The sequence below is a fragment of the Macaca mulatta genome, chromosome 13 (genome assembly GCF_049350105.2).
Source record: "Macaca mulatta isolate MMU2019108-1 chromosome 13, T2T-MMU8v2.0, whole genome shotgun sequence".
Taxonomy (NCBI): Eukaryota; Metazoa; Chordata; class Mammalia; order Primates; family Cercopithecidae; genus Macaca; species Macaca mulatta.
Genome location: NC_133418.1, coordinates 123,825,418 through 123,847,575, shown reverse-complemented (window position 1 = coordinate 123,847,575; position 22,158 = coordinate 123,825,418). Strand labels below are relative to the sequence as shown.

General features: G+C 42.8%; 1 protein-coding gene across 1 annotated transcript in view; it reads left to right on the top strand.

Annotated features, from left to right (window-relative positions):
* The first annotated feature begins 217 nt into the window (after window positions 1-217).
* SNTG2 (syntrophin gamma 2) overlaps window positions 218-22,158 on the top strand; it is a 374,485-nt gene continuing 352,544 nt past the window's right edge. Inside the window, exon 1 of the mRNA XM_028832026.2 lies at window positions 218-739. Within this exon, the coding sequence (XP_028687859.2) occupies window positions 668-739 (72 nt within the window). The 5' untranslated portion in view covers window positions 218-667. The remainder of the gene's footprint in view (window positions 740-22,158) is intronic.

Below are 22,158 nucleotides of genomic sequence, written 5' to 3'. Positions count from 1 at the left end.
CGGCCGGCGCGCACAGGTGTGGGGGCTTCAGAGGGCCCGGGAGGACCCATGGGCCTCGAGGCTGTGGACTGGAAATGCCCCTGATGAGAAGCTGAGAACCTTTGGCCAGGGAGGTGGGGCGGCCGGGAGAGGTCGTCAAGCCGGTCCACAGCGCGCCCGTCTGCGCCCCAAAGGAGCGGGGGTGCCCCCCTCCCATCCACCCACCCGCCGCCGCCGCGCGCCGCGGACCTCGGCGACCCAGCCCGGGTAGAAGCGCGCGCTCCCCGCCTCCAGCCTCGTGCGCCGGCCCCTGCCCCGCCGGCCCCGCGATGGTGCCCCCTCCACCCCCGCGGGAGCGCCCCTGTCCCCCCATCCTGGCACTTTCCCCGGAGTCGCGCGCCGGTTTCCCGACCCGTGGGAGCGCCCCTCTCCCGACTCCCGCGGATCCGCGCTCGCCGCCCTCCCCGCGGGTGCGCGCCCGGCCCCTCCTTCACCCGGGGCGGGTCTGCGTGGGCGGCGCTCCCGGGCGGCGGGCGGAGCTCGGGTTCCCCAGCTCCGCGCCCCGGTGTAGCCTGAGCTGGAGCCGGAGCCGGCCGAGGGGCGCGGACGCCAGGCTCCTGGCTCCAGGGCGGGGTCCTAGCGTTGAGCTCGGCCGGCCCGGAGCGCGGACCCAGCCGCAGGGGTAGCGATGAGCACCGAGGGACCCCCGCCCCCGGCCGGCCCCCGCGGACGTCCGGGCTGCCTGCTGGTGCCTGCGCGGGTGAGTGCGGCCCCTCTGCGCCCCTGCACCCCCGGCCCGCTTCCTTCTCCTTCGCGCCCGTCTCCCTCCACGCCCACCTCGTTCCCCGCGACCCCTTCCCTGTCTCCGCGGGCGGCTGGTCGGAGGGTGGACGCCGGAGCCCCGGGACGCAATGGGCACCCGCCCCCTGGCCGCTCTGCTCCCTCCAGCGCGGTGTCTTACTGGAAACTTGCAGGCTTTGCTCTTCGAGTGTCTTGCAAGGCTTAGGTTTTGGGGTGCACGGGCTTCCCTAAACTGCGTGGGAGGTAACGCTTTCCAGAATTTGGAATTTGAGATCGGCCCCACATTCCTTCCCAGGAGCGGCTCCTTTGGGTCCAGGCGGTGGTGCGGACCTGAGCGTCCCCCCTGCAGCCTTCTGGCGCCCAGGCCGGGTCTGAGCTGGCTGGAGTGAGCCTGGCCAGGTGCGTGGCGCGGCCTCGGCAGGTGCTGGGGGCTCTTGGCCATTCGGGGAGCCGCTGGGACGCCAACTGGGTAATACGGTTTCTTTTTTGAAGTCTATTCTAGTTCTTACCCTAAATAACTCCCTCTCTACCTTCTTACTTTTAAATAACTAAACTATTGATTGACAGAAAACAAGTATTAGTTCAAAGAAAAACGAAAAGTTCTTGGAAACCTTCAAGTTGCCACCCACAGCACAGCCCCAAGTTGTGAAAGCAGTTTAAGGGAGCACGTGGCCACCCCAGCCCTAGGAAGCTGCCTGGGAGCGCGGCTGTTCAGGAAAATGCATTGACAACCCCTCCTTTAGGATTCCTTCCCCAGGAGCTCCCAGTCCCCGGAGCCACCAGGAATAGGACAGCTGAGAGACGGTTCAGAAGGCCACAGGCTGAGGGCTGCTACACATTCCTATTGTCATAATAACGATTCTAAACTAGGACAGTGGTTGTAGCTACTGTGTGATGTTAAAAAAAATTATGGAGATAGATGCATCTTCATTCAAGTCGTACCTTTCTGGGCTTTTACTACAAAATATGAAAATTAAATTTCATGTAAAATGTGGGTGTTTATTTCTTGACGTATTTGTAACATGAATAGCCATCCCGCTGTTGCCCATGGTAATCAAACCCGAGAAAGTACGCGGGGATTACCTGGAAATAAACTGCAGTAAAAACTGCAGGCGCTCTGGAATCACAGCTTTCCCTCTGGTCACCGCCTTCAGCTTTAAAATGATGCCCTCCCATGGTTAGGAATTGTGCGTTTTTCTCGAGACATTCTTGCAGCAAGTCTTGCTTTTAATCATTGTAATTATAGCAGAAGCTTTGAAGTGGATTCATCATACTTCATAATTGACCCACTTGATGAGTTATTGGCAATAACGTCAACAAATACAGCAACTGCGCGTATTCTAGTAAATGTTCTCATTTGTGCTCAGTGTTAATTAAGGGGCTGAATTTGATGTTTTCCAGTCAAGGGTGGCCTCTGCTCACCTGTTTGCTACAAGATGTGATTGGTGCTTTCTTTGTAATAAGGACCTTGATTATTTGAAACAGCCTATCTGAATTGTGTTGAAAGAAACTTTTTTTTCAGCGTTGGAAGCCAATTATTACAATAAGACGGAAGCGTTTTAAGACCACGACTCCTAACTTTGCAGTCATAAGTAATTAGGTAGGTGCTGAGCCTACCTTAGACACCTTAGCCTACCTTAGACATTAGACACGGTCGTGTTAGCTCAGATTCTTATTTATTTAAAACGAATCTGTTAAGTATTGGTGTTGGCAGGTTTGTCTTGAATGTTCTTAGCATACAATGTCATCCTTGCTTAATGGCAGAGACAACTGCGCAGAATTATTTTCTTACCATAACTGCATAATATTATTCAACTTGTGTAATTATTTCATCATTTCAGTGAAGAGAACTTGGTGCTTTTAACTGGAAAAAGGTGAAAGTCTTTTCTAAATCTTACCTTTCTAGTCATGTTTTTTTTCTATCTGGAGTTGAAACCGTGCACATTCTTTATCATGACTCCTTGTCTGAATCATGGAATTTGGCCACGTTTGAAGGTCTCCTGTTCAGTAGCAAAACTGTCTTGTGTCCCCTTTCTCGTGCCTGTTCTCGATGTCTTTTTCTAAGTTAAGTCAGTTCATGGAGCTCTGTCTCTGACCATACCTGGATTTTGTCTGTCCGTGATAAAATCCCACGGACAGACAACCCTCAGTACAATGTGCTAAGTGTGTCTTGCTTGTAGCTTCAAAGACTACTATTGGTTGATGTTTACAGCATATTTGCTGCTTTTAAATGACAGCACTACTTCTGTCTGGGGCACGGGAAGAATCCTTGACATGAGCTAGGAACGTGCCCGTTTATACGATGAGCTTGCCCACTGAAAGGGGCACATTAGGTCATTTTAAAAGTGCATTTGCTAAGGGCACCACTTAATCATCTGTTTACAGATAGGAATTGCTGCATGAGATGAATGAAGCCTCTGACCTGCTAAGAAGGTTACCCATTCCTTCTATGCTTTGGGTATGTTTCTCATCCTTGCTGACTCATCTTTAATTTCAATTGTAGAATTTCTGTTGATGTCTATGACATCATAAGCAAAACTCATGCATTATAAAGCAGGCAATTACCTGATTTTACCAGGAGACATGGAGACATGTTCCCCAATAAATATTTAAACGAGGCAATTAAGAAAAGTGTGCCTCCCCCTCTCCCCAGTATGGGATGTTAAAATTGCCTTGTTTTCTGAATGGTGTATGTAGAGCAGCAACTTCTTGTCTCTGGATATCTTTATGGCTGATGACTGTAGACAAGGCATTTAAGCTTCAGTTTTAATTTAGATCTCCTTCTCAAGATACCCCATGAGGCTCTGAGCGAGTTGGCGGAGGGGCTGGCATTGCAATTCTCAGTGAGAGAGGATGTGTTTGCACCGCAGGCCCTCTATTTACTAAATGGGTACATTCAGGATAGACTTACTTAGCAGTGTGATTTTCTGGCTTTCCTGTTAGCTCATGTAGCATGTGACAACAGGCGCACGAGGGACCCCAAAGAGGAGCTGCTCTCAGGTTCTGCTGCACACCCCTAGCTCCTGCAGTGCTGGGCAAGGGGCAGGCACAGGCAGGTGCTTGTGGAAATGGAGAGGGAAGGAGGGAGATCAGGGTTCCAGGGAGCTCAGATAATCCCCACCTCGGGAACGGCCATCCTCTCTGGCTCTGGCTTCTCACCTGTGGACTATGTGCTTGGGTTCTGAAGGTCACTTTGCATCTGATTCCAGATCCCTCAGAAACTCGCTCTTCAATTAGATTCTAGAGGTATTTTTGTTGAGTGAGACACAACAAGGAAGGTTAAAAACATGCTTTTGGAGGAAAAATGCACTCAGGATTTCATGGAAAATGTACCTTGAACTGGTGTGTACTTGTTACTGTTGTCCAACTGGTTACTGCATGTTGTCATGATTGTAGTTTTGAATAGTCGACTTTGGATTATTTTCAGCTAACACTAGATGTCACTTTCCCCCAGTCCATACTAAAGTTCGATGTAAAACTCAGGAAGCCGAGGTTATCTTTTCTATTTCTGTATTAAATGCTAAGCTCCCCTATGTGGGCATAATCCCTCACCTAAGGACTGACCCCAGCCTCTGGTTCTTCATCCTCTGCCCCTCTAAACAAGAAGGCTCCCCAAAAGCTCACCCATTTCTGGCTGCCTTCCAGGGACCATGTTGCTTCTTCACCCCATCAGCCTGAACCTTCCTGTTTTCCCCCCTTGCACATTTTAATAAATACTATTAACAGTGCTGTGAATATGAGGATGCGATTTTGCAATTAGAATTACATGGTAAAATAGTTTGCTTTTTAAGGAGTCTACATTTTTACATCTTATAAATATTATTATAAACTAACATTTTAAGTTAGCAAAGACTTTGGATTTAAGAAAGTGAATATGCTTCTTATTTAGGGGATAGTGTTCTAAACATTTATAAAATGTAAAGTTATATTTTTAGTGCATAAAGTATTAAACTTCAGAGGCTGCTAACTCCTAAACTGGTGAGTTTTAAATCTGTTTTATCTGTTACCCTTTGTAAAGAAACCGTATGTCATTCACTTCTCTTGACTTGAAACCTAGATCACTGCGTGGCCTGTTATTTTGCAACAACCCGCATTACTGTTAATGAAAGAGGTGCCCCTCCACTGTCAAGATTCTGAGTGTCAACTTTGGGAGGCACCAGCATTCACTCGACATTTGGGTGAACATCATTTGATGACAGCACCGAATTGAGTTATTATAAAAACAATCACATAGAACATTAGAATCAAGTGTCCTCAATATCATGTGCTTTTTAGCCTCCATTTTATAAATTTACTTTTCCTCTTGTTTTTATTTGGACCCCAGCTCCAGAAGGCAAACTTTCTTCTTGTATCCAGCCAGTGGCAGTGGCCTCTAGGTATGGACTGACCAGGAAATCGCTGTGATTACGCCTACCTTCATCAAAATAGTTTAAATGACAAATCCTGTGCAAGAATTACATTCCACTTCTGTAAAGAATGCTTATAGTTGCAGATGTCTTATTGTGTAGTTAATAATTATTATAGGTAAGGGCACAGCCACGGGGACACACTCGGATTCCATGGGAGAACATTTCTGTTGGTTGAGCTGGTGTTTAGAAAATAATCTGTGTTTGTGCATTTGTGAAGTGGGATACAGCTGCCAGTTATTCTGAACAAAATCATCACTTATTCTGGATTTGGCAGCAAGTCCTCTCACTCCGAATGGGGAGGCCTCCAGTAGTCCTCTCACTCCGAACAGGGAGGCCTCTAGTAGTCTGGGGTCCCAGCTACCCTCCTTTTAGAATCTGGTGCCCGGGAGGCCAAGGGCCCTGCATCTGCCACTGTCCCCAGCCCTGCCTCAGAGCCTTCCCTGCGCCTGCCCCTGCATCTGCCCTGGCCCCACCCCCTGGGCCTGCAACTATGCCAGCCCCTGCCCCTACCCCTGCCCCATGCCTATCCCTGCCCCTGCACCTACCCCTGCCCTGCCCCCACCCCTACTCCTGCCCCTGACCTGCGCCAAACACTCTGCACCTGCCCCTACCCTGTCCATGCCCTGCACCCACCACCCCCCGCCCCTGCCCTGAACCTACCCCTGCCCTGCACCTACCCCTGCCCTTGCCACTGCCCTGCCCCTACCCTGCCCCTGCTGGGCATTCTGCGTGCTCCTTTCCAAAACTCCTCTCTGCAGCTCAGGCTGGAACAGGGTTGCGTTCTGTCCTTCCCACGCCGGAGCATAACCACGGGCCCCGCGGGTGCATCCTTCCTCCCTTGGGGCCTTCGCACACTTCGGTTGGGCGTGTGGAGCGCTGCCTGCCTCGGCCCAGGGCCTTTGCTCAGCTGCCTCTCCTGGAGGCTGCATCTCACCTGGCGCAGCACCTGCCCCCCGACCTACACCCCTTCCTGTAGAGGACCCGCTCCCCCAGGTCCATCTCGGTCGGGCGTCTAGAAGGGAAGTGGGACCGGGGTCCATGCTGCTGTGAGCCGGTGGAAGGGGCCGCTTTTGGAAGGACATAGCCCGGGGAACTCGGTTCTGCCCCGCTGCGTGGTGCTGACCCATGAGTCAGTTGAGTCAATAACTATATATCTGAATTGGATGTATGTGTTTCTATGAACAAGAGAGAAAGTTCCGTTTCTGGTTTTTGAACTGAGAATGTATTTTGTATTTATGATCAGTTTATTTGGATTTAAGTAAAATTGTGCTTTCGTATTTTTCGAATAGCTGTGTTTTGATTTTAATTTTTCACATCAGCATAAGTTTAATGGTAAATATAATTTATTCTATTTCTTAGCTGTATCCTGCTCAAGATTATCCTTAATGATTTCTCTGCAGATAATTGTATTTTACCAAATGGCTCTATCAGTTTGCCTTTTTACATTATTAAGTTTTCATTATGTACTGAGGAATATGGAATTACTTCTTATACCTTAAACCTGGGGACATCCAGAACCCGATGAGTTAGATGCAGTGTTTTTAGACACGATGAGGTAGTTGCAGTGTTTTTAGAAACATGTGCTGACTTGGTCGTAGTTAGCATAGGTCATATGGTCTTGAAAGAAATCCAAGTCTGGTTTTATTCCTAAAATGATCATGGTCTGTAGCCAGGTAGAGAAATTCCAGCCTTTGTATTACCTCCTCGGAAACACTAGAGATTTTACGACCTCCGTGCTTGAGGGGGAGTGAGGGATGGGGAACGGTGGTGGGAAGTAGCTCTGCGTCTCAGGCCTCCTTTCGAAAGATGGGGGTTTGGCGACGATTAAGTGCTGTTTGGAGAAGTGCTTTATGATGATGCACCTTGCGTGCGTGCAGACGCAGGCACCCAGATTTTAGAGAAGAATGATTAAGCACCTATTAATTGCCACACACTGAGCTGGAAGCTAAAGATAAAAATAGAGTAGAACACCTCTCAGACCAGGCCGGTGGGGCCCTGACTACCTGAGAGGCAAATTCTAGAGAAGCAGCCACGAAACAGCATAGGGCAGCTAAAACGTGGGTTCCCTCTTCTATAGATGAGGTCGTGCAACGTGTGTCTTTAAGTTAAGGATCTTAGGTGAAGGATCCTTACATTATTTGAGTGACCCCTAAATACAAGTCCACGTGTCCTTATAAGCGAGAGGAGATGGAGTTTGGAGACCGGCACACGGAAGGCGAGGCTGGTACTGAGACTGAGACGGGGGAGACGCTTTCACAGGCCAGGGGCACCTGCAGCCACCAGAGCCAGAGGAGGCAGGAAGGAGGCTCCCTGGAGCCTCTGGAGGAATTTGATACTGGACTTCTGGCTTCCAGAACTGTGAGAAGATAAATGTGCATTGTTTTAAGCCACTAAGTTTGAGGAAATGTTGTCATAGCAGCCGTGGGAAGCTAATCGGTCTTTTTAGGTAAATAATACAGCTTTTACGGAATGTCTTCTTAGAAACATAGGGAATTTGAGCCCAGAACCCCTAGAAGTACTTACCTAATTGCTAACCTGTACTAGGTACTAAGAGCTCTTTGGAGGGCTTCATTCCTTCAACACCCCGGGGTACTGCTGCTGCTCCCCACTTACACAGAAGACTGTAGAGAAGGCAGGTGAGCGGTGGTCCCCCTGGTGGCTGCAGCCCCTGAGGGTGTGATTGTGAGAGAGACGTCTCTATCCCACGTGCAAAGGCTGAGAAATGGCCCCAAACGCATTTCCTTTAAGTGGTCATTTCTTGTGAGACAAAAAGATAACAGGAATTAGGAAATCAGAATCAGGAGGAATATACAACTGTTTTATTGTAATTGAGGTTGTAGTTCAAAATGGGAACAGGTTCATAAGTCGAGTAGATGGCAACGGCTGATGCAGCCCCTCCCCACAGACAGCAGTAAAACGATGTTGAGATCGTGCAGAGTACTATGTGATATTCTCCAGATTTGGTGCTTCAAGATGGATTTTTTGTAAACAAAAACTCTGCAAAGATATGACATTAAATTTATTGAAGCTGAACTAGCAGAAGTTTTGTCAATTACCTATACTGTAATTGCTTTAAAAGAAAACAAAGAAAACCTCTGAAGTCACCATTATCTAAATTGGTGTTAAGAATTTGAAAGGTATTGAGAACATGAATTTGTAACTAAAATACATTATAATCTAAATAAATGGCATCTTTTTTTAAAAAGTGGTTCATTTGAAATCCAGAGAGAGATGAAAAAAATCATGTGGACTTCCAAATTATTTTCTATTTTAGGTTTCTAGATGTAGTGCAGTAAAATGTACTATTTCTTACATGTTTTAATATTTTGATGTTAGGAGTTGTAGTATCAAACATGCCTTATGACAGTCGAAATTTTGGAATAGTACGGTATCTAAAACAATGATGCTTGGCTAAGAGTTAAGAAATTAGAACCAAACTCCGAAACTGCTAATAACAAAAGATAATAAAGGATAATGACACACACAGATAAGACCACTCTTTCTCTGTATGTAAAAAACATTTGTTCTTTGTAGCAACAAAAATTAAATAGATCAAATCATAATATACTTTGTAATGTATAACCCGTATATAAGATTTAGTTATATTAAAAAAAATTAATTTCTATGTTGAATAATATTGTAAATTTAATAATCGAATAAAGAGGAAAAGCTAGTAGCTGAAAAAAAGGAGGTAAACTGAAAGCTTTCCTATCAGAGCAAGATACAAACCCACTAGGAAACAGCTGCATATGTGAATTACGAGCTTTGTAAGTGATGGGATGTAAACATTCTCCTATGTAACTCTTCTTTATTGAATTGAGGAGAGGAGCAGCACAGATCTATGAAAATGCTATGAGCTTTATGTATCACAATTATTTTCTTCCAAAGCTTTATCAAATTTTGTCGTGACCTACAGATTCTTGTTTTTATCAGGGTGGAATCGGAATGCTTTTAGATTTGTAATTTCCATGTTGGCAGGAGGAAGGGAGAATGGGATGGGGAGGGGTCCGCACACACAGGCCTGGAGTCGGAGGGAGGTCCAGGGTTCAGCTGCGCTAGGGTCACCTGGTGCAGGGCGCTGCCTGGGGTGTGGTGTTACCACAGTGGGCTGTGCAAAGTCTCAGGGCGGCTTTTGCTTTACTGGCCTCGGGCCAAATGGAGAAAGTGAACGGAGCAGGCCAGGGTCACAGAATTGCATCCTGCAGGCCCTACCTTGCTGACCCGGGGCTGGAGTTTGCGTTTCGGGTGCCGCTGTGCAGCTGGAGGGAACGTTCAGGGATACGATTCGAATCTGTCACCTTCTTTGGAGTAAATATATTTCCTTTATTCCTTTGATGTTTGTATGAATAGTGGCATGGTATCCGTACTGAAAGTGCATATGAGATGGAAAAGTACAAGGAAGGAAAGTTCCTGTGACCTGGTCTATACCTGACTAGCAGCTCATAGATCTCCTTCTGGCTTTTTCTAGTGTTTATTCTGTAAATCAAACTCATCCTTGAGATAGAATTTTCTATCCTGCTTTTTAGAATTCTCATTATAAAATGATAATTTTCATAATTTGCTAAGAAATATCCATGAATTACTGTCAACCCCCTGCTTTAGGTTCTTCTGTATCAGTGGAGAGGCCTTGGGCAGGTGTTCCCACAGGAGGAGCCTCTGTTAATGACACAGTCCTTTGGTCCTTTGCTCTTCTGTCTGGAAAGCAGCACCTGTCCTAGCACATGTCCTTGCTCCGCTGGCGTCTGTGACTAGGGTGACAGCATTGCTTGGGAATCCCAGCTGATAGCTACACCTGCTCCCTGGTAGAGTCCCACAGCGGGGAATGCTGGGCTTCTGGGCCCCGCAGTTCTGAGAGCTCAGGCTGCCTGCTCTCCTTTCTTGGGAATGCTTCAGTGCACGGGGCTTTTCAGGGTAGGGTCATGTGTGCCTTATTTTCTCGTTGGTGAGATTGGATTCCTGTTGTCTCCCAGGTGAGCCCTGGAACTCAGGGTTCAGCTGGATGCAGACAGGACTCTGGCCTCATGGAGGAGCTGGGAGCATGGAGAGCTCTGAGGGTTCCCGGGCACGGCTGTTGGTTCTGAAGAGGGCTGCTCGTACTGCCTGCTCATGGTCCTGGAACCGCTCACCTGCCCGCCTGCTCCCTGCCACTCCAGGGCACAGCCCCTGGTTTGTCTGTTCCCGTCACTTCCCGCCCAGACGGGGCAGCTCCCACGAATGCTGCCAGCTACTGTAGATAGTGCTGATCACAATAATTTATGATTTCTGATTTTATCACCATTTTCTGTTGATATAAAACTTTATCTCACTGATATTGCCAGAGTTTCTAGTAAATGAGAAATGATCATGGTAAATAAAGCCAACTTTATTTTGTTTTATATGTTAAGCTATCACCCCGGGAGGCTGTTGGTTTGAAACTACTGTTAGATTTTATTTTATTTTTTATTTTTGAGGTGGTGTCTTGCTCTGTTGCCCAGGCTGGAGTGCAGTGGCACAATATTGGCTCGCTGCAACCTCTGCCTCTGGGGTTCAAGCGATTTCCGGCTAACTTTTTTTTTTGTATTTTTAGTAGAGCTGGGGTTTCACCATGTTGGCCAGGCTCCCAAAGTGGTAGGATTATAGGCGTGAGCCACCGCACCCGTGGAGATGAACCACGTCTGTGAACTTTTCTGTCACGTAGCGTCTGCGTTAGTACCGCGCTGGGAGTTAACACACCACTGTGTGCCCAGGAAATGTTACATTTTCATTTTCTTTCTCAGAGTGGTAGGATTAGCCAGTCGAATTTCTCAATTATTGGGTTTTCTGCAATGTCTTTTAATTGAGCATTTTATTCTTTTTCTTAATTTTTAGGCATATGTTGTGTCTGTTGTTTTGTTTCCTGAGATCTCTCATGTCATTTTGAGTTCATTTTTCCCCCTATTCTGACATGTGAGTACGTTCCCAGTGAGTGGGTCTAAGAGAGTGACAGCCTGTTTGGCTCTGTGCTGAACCAATCATGGCAGCGGAGCTTGCTCAGAGAAAGGAAGCACTTTTAGCCAGGCTGGGTTTATAGAAAACACACACTTCCATGTGAAGCTGCTTCCATGTGAAGCTGCTGAGGGTAATTTACTTTTTAGAACAGCAGTACTTCTTCCCAGGTGAGCAGATGGAAAAATCACATTTTACAATTTCCATTGAGAAGGATGGAGTTGTACCATTCAACCTAGATTCCTTGGTTCTTCAGTGAAATGTGAAAATACTGGTAACTTAAGATACATTTCTTATTTTAGTTTTAGTTTTTTGGCTGGAGTGCAGTGGCATGATCGTAGCTCACTGCAGCCTTGAGCTCCCCAAACAGCCCAGCTCAAGCAATGCCCCTGCCCAGCCTCCCGAGTAGCTGGAACCACAGGCACATGCCACTACCCCGGCTAACGTTTTAACTTTTTGTACAGATGGGGTCTCACTATGTTGCCCAGGCTGATCTTGAACTCCTGGTCTTAAGCGACCCTCCTGCCTTGGCCTCCCAAAGCGCTGAGATTTTAGGTGTGAGCCATCATGCCCGCCCCCAAGACAAGTTTCTTACCATGCAAGAAAGCATGAGTTTCGTGGTGAAGGTTCTGGACCCTGATCTGCCTTGTATCTTCTCTTTAACCACATCACTCTCAGCTTCTTCATTTGTGTCCTTGGCTGTATCCAGCTACTGGAGTAGCTGCGTTGTTTGAAACCATACTAGCCTCTGCAATGCAGAAAAATAATTAGATGAAGTAAGACATTTATCCATGGTACAAATAGAATCAACATATTTCTTGATTATGCCTGTCTTTGAATAAGTAGGTTATGCTGAGTTTTCACTGTATCTTTGAATTAAATAGAAAAAATAATAAATCAAATATGCTTTATTCAACCTCGTGATGTTAAGTAATGAAGCCAAATAAAGAAAATTACAAATACCTTTGCAAAGGAGATGTGGTGAGCTGTGTCCTGGCTTCTAATTTGACTGAGGAGAGGCACATAAATCGAAAAAATGAAACAAAACAAACAGTTCGTTAAAACAAAAGATAAGTGTCATCCCTTCAATCAGAGAATGAGTGTGCCCATTCAGCAAGACAAAATGTTGTGCTAATCCCACGTTCACAGATCCTTCCACTAATGGGGGATTTGGAGGTACTGCAAATAGTTCAAACCAAAAAAGGTGAATATGGATGGTTTTTGGCGTGGTAACATGATTTCTCATGCTGCTCCTGTATTCTAAAGCTGGTTTGAGTGCCTGCTTTGTGTGATACTATTCAAAAACTAACTGCAGTTTTTCTTAATTTATCCTTCATTAATCATCAGACTATGGTTTGAACTTTTTTTAAAAAAAATACTTCATTATTTGAAAATGATTAACATTAACATTAACATAATGAATTTAAAACCTATTTTTCCAGCAGCATCACAAAATAAGCACTTTTGAAAATGAAAATATGCTATGTAAAAATTGAAATGGAATGACCCCAAAAAATTCAAAATTGCATTAAATAGAAAAATGTGCTTCAAACAGATAAGAAAGACAGCATGCTCAAAAAAGTTAACTCTTTATATGATATACAATTCTCTAAACATTAGTTCCTCTGGGAAAAGTATTAGGAAGGTGAGCAAGTCCGTTTTCATGCTTTGCACACCTTTACGTAGTAAATGACGTGACCAGGGTTACCATCTATATTTGGTATACGTGTACACGAAATAATAATGTTATTATTGAAATACGGTATGCCTTGGGACCAACTCCTAATATTTACACCTTTAACAATAGAAATATATTTAATATGCCAGTTTTTAACTTCACTAAAATTTGAGCCTTGATTTTTTCTTTTCCATAGTTTTTGATGGGCTGAAATAGTGCCTGGCACATACTAGCTGCCCGGTAAAAATTGGCTAAAGAGCTGGGCCCAGCTCCTCCCGGCTGCTCCCACTTAGTCCCTGCTTCTTCCGTCCTGTGAGTGTCGGACCCCTCCCTACCATGGCCTTGCTGTTTCTCTCGCCCCCATGCATGCCCAGGATTCCTCGTGGAACCTGCTGCGCAGCAAGGCCTGCCCTGGCATCTGCTCTTGTGGGGCCTGGACCAGAACCACTTTGTCCCACCTCCCTTCTCTGTGCATTCTGTGTGGGGTCTTCAGTTACTTCAGGGTCATCAAAACAGTTGATATTTTAAAAATGTTTGTTGTTATGCTTACAATAACTTCTTCTGGGTATTTATATTTATTAAGAGTACTTATTTTACTTTTTTTTTCCTTAAAAATTTAAATATCTGCAATCTTTGCCTCATTCTGCAATTTGTTACTTTTGTCTTTTTTAACCTTGGGGGAAATTGCTTGTTGTGTTTTGGATAATTTCTCATTGTGTTCATTTGAACTCTGATGGTGAGAATTCTTTAAGGAATATGTTCCTTTCATCTTTATCTGTAAGATTTTTGAGATTTGTAAAGGCTTTTATAATGCATAATTCATAAGAGAACAATAATTCTGACTATAAGGAATTTTTTCAAAATCATGTAGGACAAAACAAAATGTAGATAAGTTGTAAAATGAATGCAAAACAATGAAATAGAAAATTATTTCCAAAACAAATAATAGTTGAATGGCTATATTTTTAATGTTGAAAAGCTTCTGAAATGAGAAACTTAAAAAGTCCAAAAGGAAAATGGACAAAGAATATAAATTTACCTTAAAACAGAAAGAATTGTCACTAGTCAAAAATATATATGAGAAAATGTGCACCCTGTTCAGGCATAACAGGGACGGGAGTACAGACTGTGTGTGTGTTTCTCTTCTCTTTTAGCAGCTTGTACTCTTTTTCTTTTTTTCTGTTGACGTATTGTAATGAGTAAAACCACAAATATGCTATTTAGTAGAAATGGGAAGAATGGACACCTTGCCTTATTTACTATTTTAAAGGGAAAACATTCAGCGTTCATCATTAAGTAAAATGTCACTGTATGTGCTTTAGAGATGCTTTTTTTGGTTTGATGAAGTTCCCTTCTCTTAGTTTAATGAGATTTTTATTGGGAGTAGATGTTGAATATGGCAAAACTTGTTTCTCATCTATTGTGGTAATAGTGTTTTATTTTTAGTCTGTTTTTATGGTAAATTACACATTGATTCTGTAATTTGAAATAACCTTACATTCTAGAGATAAATCCTCTTTGGTCACAGTGTATCATCTTTTTATGTATTACTAGATTCAGTTTGCTGTATTTCATCTGTGGACATTTGCTTCTACGTTCACGTTGGATATTGGTTTGTTTCTGTTCATGTTGTGCCTTTGCCTGTTTTGGCATCAGGGTATTGGTATAATCCTGGCCTGTCAATATGAATTAGAAAGTGTCTTTTTGTGCCAGGCACGGTGACTCACGCTTGTAATCCCAGCACTTTGGGAGGCCAAAGCAGACAGATAACCTGAGGTCAGGAGATTGAGACCAGCCTGGCCAACATGGTGAAACCCTATCTCTACTAAAAATACGAAAATTAGCCAGGCATAGTGACAGGCACCTGTAATCGCAGTTACTCAGGAGAGGCAGGAGAATTGCTGGAACCCAGGAGTTGGAGGTTGCAGTGAACTGAGATTGTGCCACTGCAATCCAGCTTGGGCAACAGAGTGAGAGTCTGTCTCAAAATTAAAAAAAAAAAAAAAGAAAGAAAAAGTATCTTTTTATAGTTCCACAGATTTCCTGTAGTATTTGCATTATTTTTTTGGTAAATTCATGCATAATGCATTTGAGCCTGGAATTTTATTTTGAGGGTTTTTTAAACTATAAATTCAGCTTCTGTGATAATGGGTTATTCACATTATTCATTCTTGAATGAATTTTGATAGTTTCTGTCTTTCAGGAACTTTGTCCTTTTTATCTAAGTAATGAAATCCATTGATAAAAAGTTGTTTGCAATATTTCTCATGTGTTTAAAGTCCATGGGTTCTGTGGTGATGCCCCCCTTTTCCATTTGTAATACTGTTAATTTAGGTCTTTTCTGTTTTTTAAAAATAAATCAGTCTCCCTACTTAATTATCAATTTTAGTGTTCTTTTCAAAGGATACGTTTTAAATCTCATTTTTTTATTTTGGTTTTGAAGTTCATTGATTTTTGTGCTTATTATTTTCTCAGTGCTTGCTTTTGGACTTATTTTGGTTATGTTTTTCCTGATTCTTAAGGTGCAGTCTTAAGTTTCTGATCTGGGGTATTTCTTGCCTTCTGTTGCCAGTGTTTACCACCATGTATTACCTATGGAGTGGTGCTTTAACCCCTTCCCATAAGTTCTTATGTCTTCTTTTTAGAAGTGTCTGTTCATGTCCTTTACCCATTTTTTAATGGGATTATTTCTTTTTTGATTATTGATCTTTTTTGATTATTGAAGTTACTTATGGATTCTGGTATTAGATATTTGCTAGATGCATAGTTTTCAAATATGCCCTTTCATTCTGTATGTTGTCTTTTTACTCTGTTGATAGGTTTATTTTGCTGTGCAGATACTCTTTATTGTAATTCAATCCTATTTGTCAGTGTTTGGTTTTGTTCCAATTGCTTTTGGAGTCTTTGTTATGAAGTCTTTGCCAGTTCCTGTGTCCAGAATGTCTTAGGTTTCCTTCTAGAGTTTTTGTAGTTTTAGGTTTTACATCTAAGTCTTTAATGCATTTTGAGTTGATTTTAGTGAATGGTGAAAGGAAGGGTCCAGTTTCAATCTTCTCCATATGGCAAGTCAGTTATCACCAGCTCTGTTTATTGAATTGGGGGTCCTTCCTACATTGATGGTTTTTGTTGACTTTGTTGAAGATTAGATAATTTTAGGTGTGTGGCTTTATTTCTGGGCTCGCTACTCTGTTCCATTGGCCTGTGTCTGTTTTTGTAACTATACCATGCTGTTTTGATCACTGTAGCTTTGTGGTATAGTTTGAAGTTGGGTAATGTTGTGCCTCCAGCTTTGTCCCTTTTGCTGAAGATTGCCTTGGCTATTCAAGCTCTTTTTTTGTCCCATATGAATTTTATAATAGTTTTTTTTTTCTAATTCTTTGAAGAATATATTTGGTTGTTTAAAAGAAATAGCATTGAATCTGTAAATTACTTTGGACACTATGGCCATTTCAACACTATTGATTCTTCTTATCCATGAACATGGAATGTTTTTCTGTTTGTTTGTGTCATCTCTGATTTCTTCCAACAGTGTTATCTAGTTCTTGTTATCTTGTTATATAGTTCTTGTTATAGAGATATTTCACCTCCCTGCTTAGCTGTGCTCCTAGGTATTTTATTTTTGTGTGTGATTATGGTGAATGGGGTTGCATTCTTGATTTGGCACTTGCCTTGGAAGTTATTGGTGTTTAGAAATGCTACTGAGTTTTGTATATTCATTTTATATCCTGAAACTTTGCTGAAGTTGTTTATCAGATCTGGGAGCTTTTGGGCAGAGACTGTGAGGTTTTCTAGGTGTAGAATAATATTGTCTGCAAACAGAGATAATTCGACTTTCGCTCTTCCTATTTGTATGCCTTTTAATTCTGTCTCTTGCCTAATTGCTCTGGCTAGGAATTTCCAATACTATGTTGAATAGGAGTGGTGAGAGTGGGCATCCCTGTCTGCTTGTGGTTCTCCAGGGTAATGCTTCCAGATTTTGTCCATTCAGTATGATATTGACTGTGTGTTTGTCATAGACGGCTCTTACTATTTTGAGGAATATACCTTCATTACCTAGTTTGTGGAGGGTTTTTAACATGAAGGGATGTGGAATTTTATCAAAAGCCTTTTCTGCATCTATTGAGATGATCATGTGGTTTTGGTTTTTAGTTATGTGATGAATTACATTTTTTTGTTTTGTATGTTGAACCAACCTTTCATCCCAGGGATAAAGCCTACATAATTGTGTGGATAAGCTTTTTGATATGCTGCTGGATTCAGTTGGTTAATATTTGGTTGAGGATATCCTTTTTTTGGTTATATCTCTGCCAGGTTTTGGTATCAGAATGATGCTGGCTTCCTAGAATGAGTTGTGGAGGAATCCTTCCCCTTCAGTATTTTGGAATAGTTTCATTAGGAATGATACCAGCTTTTCTTGACTTGTTTGGGAATTTGGTTGTGAATCTGTCTGGTCCTGGGGTTTTTCTGGTTGATAGGCTTTTTTTTTTTTTTTTTTTTAATCACTAATTTACTTTTGGAACTTGTTATGTTACTGGTCTGTTCAGCATTTTAATTTCTTACTAGTTCTGCCTTAGAAAGTTGTATGTTTTTATGAATTCATTCATTTCTTTTAGGTTTCTTAGTTTGTGTGCATAGAGGTGTTCATAATAGTTTTTTTTGTATTTCTGTGGGGTCAGTGGTAATGTCTTTTTTGTAATTTCTGATTGTTTTTATTTAGATCTTTTCTCTTTTTTTATTAGGCTGGCTAGCAGTATATCCATCTTTTTTTTTTTTTTAAAGAACAAAATTCTGGTTTTGCTAATCTTTTGTATGTTTTTTCATGTGTGTTTCCGTTGCAACTCAACTCTAATTTTATTTCTTTTCTTCTGCTAGCCTCTGTTAGTTTGCCCCTTTTTTTTCTTATTCCTTAAGATATGATGTTAGGTTGTTAATTGGAGATCTTTTAAACTTTTTGATATGGGGGTTCAGCACTATAAACTTTCATCTTAACACTTCTTTAGGTGTGTTCCAGAGATTCTGATATGTTGTATCTTTGTTCTTATTAGTTTTAAATAATTTTTTATTTCTGCCTTACTTTCTTTGTTTACCCAGAAGACATTCAGGAGCAGGTTGTTTAATTTCTATGTATAGTTTTGAGTGATTTTCTTGTTATTGATATCTATTTTTATTGTGGTCAAAGAATGTGGTTGATATTCTTTTTTGATTTGCTGAGAATTGTTTTATGGTCTATTGTGTGGTTGATTTTAGAGTTTCTAACATGTACAGATGAGAATAATGTATATTCTGTTGTTTTGGGGTGTAGAGCTCTGGAGATATCTATTAGGTCCATTTGGTCAAATACTGAGTTCTGGTCCCAAATGTCTTTCTAGTTTTCTGTCTCCATGCTCTTCCTAATACTACCAGTGTGGTGTTAAAGTCTCCCACCCTTACCGTATCTAAGTATCCTCACAGGTTTCTAAGTACATGCTTTATGAATCTGGGTGCTCCTGTGTTGAGTCCATACACATTTAGCATTATCAGGTCTCTTTGTTGTGAACCCTTTACCGTTATGTGAGGCCTTTCTTTGTCTTCTTTGATTGTCATTGATTTAAATTCTATTTTATCCGAAATTAGAGTAGTAACTCCTGCTTTTTTTTTTTTTTTTTTTTTTTTTTGCGTATCTAACAAGCAAACAAAAAAAAAGCAGGAGTTACAGATGACGTGTTATGATATACATCTTCCACTTGACACTATTGATATGGTTTGGATCTATGTCCCCACCGAAATCTTATGTTGAATCATCATCATAATATTGTAGGTGGAGCCTGGTGGTAAGTGATTGGATTGTGGGGGTGGATTTCTCATGGATGATTTAGCACCATCCTCTTAGTACCGTCCTCTTGATAGTGAGTGAGTTCTCATGAGATCTGGTTGTGTAAAAGTGTGTAGCACCCCCACCTCTTTGCTCCTACTCCCATCATATATGACCTCTTGCTCCCGCTTTGTCTTCTACCGTGATTGGAAGCTCCATGAGGCCTCCCCAGAAGCAGAAGCCGCTATGCTTCCTGTACAGCCTGCAGAACTGTGAGCCAATTAAACCTCTTTTCTTTATAAATTACTCAGTCTCAGGTATTTCTTTATAGCAATGTGAGAACAGCCTAATACAAGTATCTACTACTATGTGACAGTATACCATTTTAGTGTCTTGTAACATTTACATATATTTCTTACCTCTCATATTTTACTCTAGTTAGCATATATTTTGCTTCCATATTTTTAGGAACCTCTAGTACATTGTTTCTTTGTTTGATTTCAGCGAGCAGTAATTCTTATAGCAAATTAAAAACAATCCTCTTTTCAACATGCTGTCCTTTATCCCTTTATGTAATCCGCAATTCTGTCTGACGTCACAGTTTTTCCTGGAGAACATCCTTTAGCATTTCTTGTGATGCTGGTCTGTTGCCAATGAATTCTCTCAGCTTTTGTTGTTCTGAAGGCATATTCAGGTAAATTTCCCTACATTTATAAAAGATATTTTTGCTGAGTATGGATTTCTGGATTGAAAGTTTTTTCAGTGTTTTTTGTTTTAACTACTTTCAGGGAGTTTTCTTTACCTTTGGCTTTCTGGAGTTGATTTTAAAAGGTTGAGGCTTTGTTTTGTTTTGTTTTGTTGAGTTTTGCCATTGAGGGATGGACATATTAACCTGTTTGGGATTCTCTGGGCTTCTTGGATATTGTTTTTACTTGGATATTGTTGTTTTTTACTAATTTTGGAACTCTTTATTATTAACTCTTTGAACATGCCTCTGCCTTTTTATTTTTTCCTCTCTTTTTAGAACTGTAACTGCCTGTTACTGAGTTTCCTATTTTCCCACAACTCTGGTATGTTCTTTCCGTTCTTTTTCATTTTTGTTGTGTTTCAGTTTTTGTACCTCATTTTGATTTGTCCTCAGGTATCTTTATTCTTTCCTCCCCTGTGTCCAGTTGTCTAACAAGCCCCATGGAAGGGATTCATGCTGACTTTCTGTATTGCTCTCATTCATTTAGTTTTGTCTTTTAAATGTCTAGGGTTTCAGCTTTTTTTGCTCAGATTTTCCATCCGTCCATGTGTTTCATTAATCTCGTCTCTCACACACTCGAACATCCAAATCTCAGTCATTTTGAAGTTTCTGTCTGGTATCTCAGGACCAGCGTTATCCCTGGGCCTGTCTCTGTGATGGCTTCATTTCCTGAAAATGGATTTATTTATTTATTTATGCTTTTTTTTTTTTTTTTTTTAAAGCTCATAAAACTAAGAAAGAAGGAAGTGGTGGCCTCTTCTTTGGCTGGATGTTACTGAGAGTGTTGAGTTGAGCTGGGTGGTTGATCTTTGTTGCTATCATCCCCTTAGAAGTTACCTTCAGAGACCACAAGCCTCACATCCTCCGAGGTGGGCTGCTTGTCCTGTGGGCTCATGGGCTGTGGTGCCAGAGAGCTTTGCCCCATGTTCATGTTCCACATGATGTAGCAGGACCCCAAGCCTGGGGGCAGAAGGACAGGGGCTCCCCACGAGTGTTCCTCCACAGGGAGCTGCACCCGTTACCTGGCCATGGTAAGGCACTGCTTGGTTTTCCTGATCCTACCTCTTTTCCAGGCAGCCCTCAGTTTGACCCTGGGGTGAGCTTTAGGGCATCAATGCATCAGCAGCCCCTGCATGCAAGAGTTGGACACTGGCTCCCTTGGGTGTCCTCCCTGCCTCAGTCTTTGCTGGACCTGTCAAGGCTGCTGGTGAGGGAGGGAGATTTTCAGAATCATTCGTGAAGCTCTAGGTTTTCAAAGGTGTCTTGTCAGCTGAAGTTTCTAAAATGTTGCTGGCTTCCTCCCAACCTGTTTTTTGGCAGCATTTCCTTCTCTGGAGCTCTGCCAATCGTGAAGTCTTTCAGTCCTGTCTCCGTTCAGAGGGGCTTTTTGCTCTCTGGAATGTAGTTCACTTTGTTGCCTTGAAGCCATAGTTCTGGTGGGCTCAAGTTAATTTGTGCTTTTACACTCTCTGACCTTCTGTGTGGTTAGGGTGGACGCTGTGCCTTGTCATGGCTTTGTGTATTCTACATACATATCCCAAACTAAACAAAAAATAAAATCTCATTTATCCTAATTTTCTGCCCTTGTATTTTATTAATTCTGCACGTTAGGTCATTTGAAACAGAGAGTGCGTGAAGAAGGTGAAACATACACATGCACATCAAACATGCACTTGCTCTCACTCACACCGAGGAGCAAACACCCCGTGCTTGCACCCACTCACACCCATGAACAAACCACACCACACGCTTGCACAAACACCCGTGAACAAAACACACCACACGCTTGCACAAACTCACACCCATGAACAAAACACACCACACGCTTGCACTCACCTGTGAGCAAGCACCACACATTTGCACTCACACCTGTGAGCAAACACACGTGCTTGCACCCACTCACACCTGTGAACAAACCACGCCACATGCTTGCACTCACACCTGTGAGCAGATAACACCACACCCTTCCATGCACACTTGCAAGCAAACACCACGTACTTGCACTCACACCTGTGAGCAAACACCACGTACTTGCACTCACACTTGTGAGCAAACAGCACCAGTTGCCCTGTGACCCTTAGGAAATTTGCAGGAAAAAGTCTCTGGGGCTAGGAGTATTGAATACATTGATGTTTAATATACAATAAGCCCTAAAGATTAATCAATTAAGGAACAAGCCAAGAAAATACAAACCCAAAACAGAACCCTCTGCACACCTGCCCCCCCATCTGTCTACACCACATACATCTTAACATTTGACAAAAAATTCCTACTGTGGTTTTTTTGTTGTTTGTTTGTTTTTTAGACGGAGTCTTGCTCTGTTGCCCAGGCTGGAGTGAGTGGCGCGAACTCGGCTCACTGCAAGCTCCGCCTCCCGGGTTCACGCCATTCTTCTGCCTCAGCCTCCCGAGTAGCTGGGACTACAGGCGCCAGCCACCACGCCCGACTGATTTTTTGTATTTTTAGTAGAGACGGGGTTTCACTGTGTTAGCCAGGATGGTCTCGATCTTCTGACCTCGTGATCCGCCCGCCTCAGCCTCCCAAAGTGCTGGGATTACAGGCGTGAGCCACCGTGCCCGGTCCTACTGTGTTTTAAACAAAAAAAAAATCTAAGCATAATCAAAGACTGGAATTAATTGTGTGTTCATCCTGAATATATGTAGTAAATCGTGAGTTTAGCTGTATAACTTTTAAAATAAATGTGTTGATAACAAAAGCTGTTGGTATATGTCCATATAGCTATTATTATTGTGTTTATTCCCCCAAGATCTTCTTCAAGATGTTACTT